Raw genomic sequence first — 7,174 nt, forward strand, 5'->3', positions numbered from 1 at the left:
AATATTGCTGAAGTAGCGTAACCCAACTCGCTCAATTTTCGGCATATACAATGTACAAATCAAATATATATAGAAACCGTGACATAAACAACCACATGCATATCATAATCATAACCATATAGTGATATTGCTTTTATTAGAGGTGATAACGATGGTAGTTAATAAAACGAAGTACAACCAAGAGCAGCATGGCTGATCGGGTTTTGTCTTGGCTCCTCTATAACTTAAATCGTGACAAATAGCACCGTCATCATTTTTCAATGAGTATTTGTACGTGGGCCTTTTGCCTTTATACTGAAATAAAGAATTAATTCAGTCATATTTTGTGGCCAATATAATAAAATTAAACATACTTGCAGCATATAAGCTTAGTTTCGAAGTGCTTTCTTATTTTCTGATCTAATTTTAATTGACATCATTATTAGCATGAAATGGGGAAATAAGCCAGAATATAACAAAACGTGGTGTAAAACTACTACCACGCCAGTAATGATAGTATAAGCAGAGGAACTTGATGGTATTGGGAACATGCTGAACAGAATAAACCTGCATCATGATCAGAAACTCAGCATTTATTGGAGTCAATCGCCAAAACGCAGCGTTCGTAATGAGACCAATATAAACTTATCGAACTCACCACAAAGCATACGTAGAGTGAAGTGGGTGTAGACCGGTCGAGCACGTTCACAGGGGCGGACATGGAGAAACACAGTACTTACCCCCTGCTCGTTGTTTTGATTCTGACAAGGATGGGAGTGATAGTGGGTAAGTCATGTCAACTGGAAAACCTAAGACTCATTCTCTATCAATTTGCTGAAGTATAAAAACTTGTATAGAAGCTATATACTAGTATTTAGCACTTACTACTCTCAATACCAGTATATTTGCCACGGATTCATTCTGCTAACATTCCAATCACATTATTTTTTATTTCATTTAACCAGAAAGGCGAAGGGCAATACTGACCTTTCATGTGACGAAATGAAGATAAGTACTGAGCCTACCGTTTGGTAGTCATATGCCACGCTCGTCCTTTTCTCGGCTCTGGAAGTATGAACATAAAGTATTTATAAGGACAGTTTTAGGACTTCACTGAATCTTTTTTTATATCGGTACCATAGCTTTGACGTCATACTTGGTAACAATGTTCATCTAGTGTCGGATCTAAACTGTCAGTCCAACACTCAGTCGGTTTCTCCTTACCAGCCCTGACAGTGCCAGTGGAAATACTTCAAATGATTATTGACTAGCTGACATATGTACTTTCCCTCTATCGTACTTGTATCGAGGGATTGCTACTCTTTCTCAGGGTAGGTCGTGGGTGTATGTTTCTTGCAAAACTATAAATAAAACTATGAAGGCGTCACCAGAAACTGTACAGGTTTTCTGGGCGAGGTGCATGTTACCATACCCCTTTCACAAAACATTAATGGTCTTATTCTATTCTGTCAGTAAGCTTCTTTTTTTTATCACAAACACTTAGGCGGAACTGTTGAAAACTTAACGTATACACGACCAATCAATCGTTGGACAGAAACCTGAAGGGAATGCTCTAAAATTGTTACAAATCGGGTTTTTTCACCGATAAATTTTAAAACTTTGCTAGAAAGGTAAGGGTGTGATGATTGATAGGGATGCACATTCGATGACACTAGAATTATTGACTATTCCTCAATCACTGTCGAGCAAAATCGATCGGAAGTCATATCATCATAAGTGTACTGGGCACGTCTAATCACGAATAAAGTGAAGTGGAATGTTTATCTGTATCACTTTTAATAATTACAAATTGGAATATTGATCCTAACACTATCCTTGGGAGAATTATGATTTAAACTGGCAAATCAGTGAAAAATAGTAAAACCACAGCATCAAATTTTCAAAGATAACAATAATAATAATCCAGGCCAACAAACCCGATCTTGTCCTTTTTGATAAATCGAATGAAATCATTTATATCATTGAATTTTCTGTGCCTTTTGACACTAATGTGTTTGACAAGATTCAGGAAAAACATGGCAAAATATGCAATATGGCAATATTGTTCTTGGTGCCTTAGGTTCGGTACCTCCCAATTTGTTGACTGACATTGGGAGAGAACCCGGGTTTGATGCAAGGAATACAGCCCTTCTGACAATCTGGGTAATGCAGACGGCTGCAGTGTTTGGCAGTCTTCACATTCTCCGAAAAGTTCTGGGGGGTTCGAATAGGCATCGCTTCCTGGGAGAAGTCCCAGTCTGGGCTGCGTGTGGAGGGGGCAAGGGTCCTGAGCTGATGATGAGCCTAAGAAGCCTGACTGTGCCAGGATCACCCAAACCCTCTTTGCTGCATTTTTTATTTTAATCTATAAATAACAAAAGCAGCAGCAACAACAACAACAACAACAACAGCTACAGCTACTACTACTACTGCTGCTGCTGCTGCTGCTGTTCCCGCACATACACCCTATCCAGAAGGTTGTATGCTAGAATACTGTATTATCTATAATAATAATAAAAATAATAATAATGATAATAATAATTATGATAATGATACTACTACTGCTAGTACTACTACTACTACTTATCCAGAAGGTTGTATGCTAGAAAACTGTACGAAATATACACACGTGTTGTGTTAAAGGCTAAATAGAAGGCCATTGTATGATTCCGACTATACCACGAACATGTGTCTATTAATCAATCTCAAAATGTAATGATACCAGGTGTTCGCGAAATAGTTAGCGTACCCTGCCCCACCGGTGGCACCCGTCACAAACAAATGCAAAAACAAGTCAGTTCACCTCAGAAAACACAGGAACATATAACGTACAAGTCGAAATAAGGAATTGCATCGGACATCATTTTGGTCTCTGATACGTCAAACATATCAACCATAAACCTTTTTGAAAGATTTATAGAAGCCCTTGAATATTGTAATACCTGATTAAACAAATTTTGCGCAAGAGTCGAATTACGTTCTTTTAAATATTCGTAGAAAGTGCATGCTTAATTGCACTTGTGAAATGAACACACCAACAGCTGTAGTTGCTTAGTCATAAAGGGAAAGTTGGCTACTAGCAAGTTAATCTTTATGCATAGATCTAAATATGCTTTACAGATCTCTTTCATTCGTAGTTCAGATGTGTAAATCAGTCGAGGGAACTGGCTATTAGGCCATTATTGAACGATATCAGATCATCGATATATCTGAAGCTCCAGATAGACTTCTTGACCAAAGTTTGGTTTTGATTTTGCTAATCCGGGAAGAAATACCAACTTGTATGCTCAAAGAAACAGTTCAGCAAGGAATTTTTTTTAATGCCAGCTCCTAAAATGGTCATGTGAATATGCACACGAAATGGCACAACACACTGACAGCTTTCTGTCTGCACTCTGTCTTTTTTACTTGCAGCGGACGAACTGCAGAATACCGTCCTCAGACGAAAAAATCCCGGCTTCAATTACGAATTCGACATTCGAAATGATGTTATTAGAAAACGCCATCTGCTCCAGACAGAGATAGTCTCTTCGACGACAATTGCATCTCCCCAGGACAAAGACCTCTTGACGAAAATCAATGAATTTTATGCGGATAAGAACAATATGGCGATGTTCTGTGTTCTGCCTGTTATGATAATAATATACGGCGGTTGCAGCGCCATATATTGTGCTGCCAAGTGCAGACGATACATCCGTAAGAGACATGTACGCTTATCTGGCCACGACGATAAAGCACGCCTCACCAATAAGGATCAAAACGATGTGTCCAACAGCGAGTTTATCAGTATTCCTCCTCGTGGAACAGATTCTCCAAGGACATTCATTTCTCCTGGTGCTCCTATGGGACCTCGTCCTCTACCCTGGTATACTCCTACAGACCCAATGGTTCCATCACCTGTACCACCAAGGTTGTCAAGGGGTCAAATTTCCCGTCAAAGTAACCATAGCGACGAAAAACAAAGGGATTACAAAGATATTCTGCACATCAAACAGCCGATGTATGGGACTAATGGGCACGAACATGAGCCACAAGCACATATCTGTCATATGTATAGAATGACCTCCCCTGAACACGCCGCCGATATTAGCGGACGGGACAGTGTCATGTCATACAAGGATGAACTCCTAGCCAGGTTTGATGCTTTGTCTACATTTACCATGGCTAAGAAAGCTGCAAATATACTTAGAACAGGAAGCAACAGTACAAAGAAAGAGCCTGATCTCTTCAATGGTAGACCAAAACAGAAGATGATATTCATTGCTGAATAAAATCTCTTCTGCAATTATGGTTTATTACCATGGATCTGGTAACATAACTTCAACTATCATACAAACTTCAGTTTAGAAATGCGATTTATAACATTTTATCTATGCTGGATGCAAATAGGGACGAGTAAAGGAGGGTAGGTGCGACCGTTTGCGTTACGTGGGGTCTGGAGAAACGGTTGCTTGTGGCAGTGTAGCAATATTATGATTCTATACAAAGCCTCTTACAAAACGTGCCACGCGTGGGCGGGTATTATCCTTCTGCAACGAGATGTGACGTCCCTGCATTTGCACACAGAGCTGTCCGAATGATACCTGGACAAAATCTGTGAACTTCTGTCTTGTCTTCTAAAACTCATATGCTGTCTACTCCGAGCTAGGCGTGCCTGACGGTGACGTCTAAGCAGAATTGAGCGTATTGGTGGACATGGAGCTGGATGTTGTGGTTCCTCAAGCGGTTGTGTACGGTTCTACCACTCATTGGTCTCAACCAAGAATTGTCCGAGCTGTAAATGTGGTTGTTTGGTATCGATTCTGTAGATGCCCAATCCGAATATGGTTGTCTTGTTGACGTGACGACACACGTGGACGACCGGCCAGTCGCAAGTTATAAGTGTTGCCCTGCTGTTGTGCCATTCCTGTTTGCAGCATACACACGGCGCGTAGACATTGATTTTCAGCAAGCCGTGTCATTGCGTAAGCGTTATTTACGGTTAAACAAAAGTGTATTTACGAGCTCCTGATACCTAAGCAATCATTATCTGCTGTTCACTTTCAAAAAACACATTTGTTAGTATCATGCTGCCAATAAACACCTGACATCCAAATTGTGAGCCGTGCCTGAACATGCACGTACAAATTGTGAGCCGTGCCTGAACATGCACGTACAAATTGTGAGCCGTGCCTGAACATGCACGTACAAATTGTGAGCCGTGCCTGAACATTGCACGTACACATTGTCAGCCGTGCGTGAACATGCACGTACAAATTGTGAACAATGACCTTTTAGTCGAGATGTCTTAATAAATATGTACTGATTAAAATATGATAAATTTAATTTTATTGAACTTTATATGAAGCACGGTTACTTTTTCCCCGTTAGTATATACTTTTTTGTACTCCTACCCATCTCTACATTTGGTCGTTTGTGCTGTTAAGTATTTATTAACATGAGAGATGTGACATTATGAATATGTAATGTTGTACTACCACCTATTATACTTCTCAAAGTTCTGAATATGGCGGAGTCTATCACGGAACCAAACGAGTGACAGATAAAGTTAATGTTAATATTGTTGTGGATATGGTATTTGAGATAACAGAGTCTATCGCGTTAATTGTAATGGTGGAGATCACAGATAACTTGTATTTCATACGAGGGGTGTTCATTAAAGATTTCTTCTGACCTACTTCCGATGGACCTTGTGGAATGAAACTTGGCATAGGTATTAGTCTTTCTCCACATAGGAACCACCAAGAGTTACACACTTCTCCCATCGTTTTATGCAACTACGGAGACCTCGCTTGTAAAAGCCCTCATTTTGCGTCTCAAACCAGGACTTGACTTCAGAAATCAGTGTTTCATCATCTGTGAAACGTTTTCTCTTCAAAAATGACTTCATGGTTGGAATGAGGTGGAAGTCAGATGGTGTAAGGTCAGGAGAGTAAGGAGGATGTGGAAGGATTTCATAGCCACAGGACCGCGCTTCTGTCTTGGCAACATGAGAGTTGTGTACTGGAGCATTGTCTTGCAGGAGACGGACACCCTTCGTCAGCATGCCACGCCTTTTAAGCTTCATAGCGTCCCGCAATTTCCGCAGCCGTGAAGCATAATAAGCTCCTGTAATTGTGGTACCCTTTGCCAAGAAATCCATCATCACTTCTCCGTGCTGGTCCCAAAACACCGTGAGCATGACCTTGCCTGCAGAGGGTTGGACACGTGCCTTCTTTGGGGGTGGTGACTCCACATGCTTCCATTGCATCGACTGAACTTTAGTCTCAGGATCATAGTGATGGACCCATGTTTCATCCTGTGTGATAAGTCTGTCAAAAAAGTTTGCCTGGTTTTTGGGGCACATGTCCAAAAGATCCTTTGAGCAATTGACTCGTTCCTGCTTTTGGAAAGGTGTGAGCAACCTGGGAATCCATCGTGCAGACACCTTATGCATGTTCAAATTGTCATGGATGATTTTTTTCCACAGCCCCTTCACTGATCTTGACATCTTGTGCTAACTGGCGAACAGTTATACGTCGGTCTGCACTTGATGGATAGTGTCCTCATCAATGGCTGAATTGGGGCGACCAGGAATGGCAGCTGTTTCCACAGATGTCTGACCACACTTGAACTGGCGATGCCAGTGTTTAACAACGTCATATGATGGGGCATCTTCCCCATAAGTTGCTTTCATTTCATCGAAAGTTTCTTTTGGTGTGCGACCTTTCAAATATAAAATCCTAATCACTGCTCGGTATTCTACTGGCTCCATTGTCACACCCTACTCGATCATAACACCTGTAAAAGTGGTAAGATTGATAGTTCGGTGCTGCAGACAAAACCCATAGATACATGTATCATTACACATGTGAAATTTCAACCAAATATGATAACCCTAAGTGGTTTAGGGGCAATCTTTAATGAACACCCCTCGTAACATCATGTCCACATTGAGTTATAAATAAGTACCTTCTACACCATTTATATTACATTTCAAGAAATCCTTTAAACCATTCCCAACCAGCCATGCCACAATGCAACAATAATAAATTTAATACACATTAGTTTCTCTTGCTCATAGAATGTCGGATGTTTAACTTGGAAATCATTTTAAAGCCGCGTATGTAACATGAGGTTGGAGTATTTGAAATGCATTTGCGAATTATTGTACACAATGTGTATACAATGTGATCAAATAAACGCATATTCATCA

At 40.5% G+C, this 7,174-nt stretch overlaps 1 protein-coding gene across 1 annotated transcript; it reads left to right on the top strand.

The window, feature by feature from the left end:
• The first annotated feature begins 645 nt into the window (after nt 1-645).
• Nucleotides 646-5,795, top strand: LOC124123235. Its single transcript, XM_046486534.2, has 2 exons — nt 646-765; nt 3,394-5,795. Exons 1-2 carry the CDS (start codon nt 699-701, stop codon nt 4,248-4,250), a joined length of 924 nt encoding a protein of 307 aa, XP_046342490.1. The 5' UTR covers nt 646-698; the 3' UTR covers nt 4,251-5,795.
• Nucleotides 5,796-7,174: the final 1,379 nt, after the last annotated feature.

This window comes from Haliotis rufescens, unplaced genomic scaffold (assembly GCF_023055435.1).
Source record: "Haliotis rufescens isolate VD_foot unplaced genomic scaffold, xgHalRufe1.0.p SCAF_9, whole genome shotgun sequence".
Taxonomy (NCBI): Eukaryota; Metazoa; Mollusca; class Gastropoda; order Lepetellida; family Haliotidae; genus Haliotis; species Haliotis rufescens.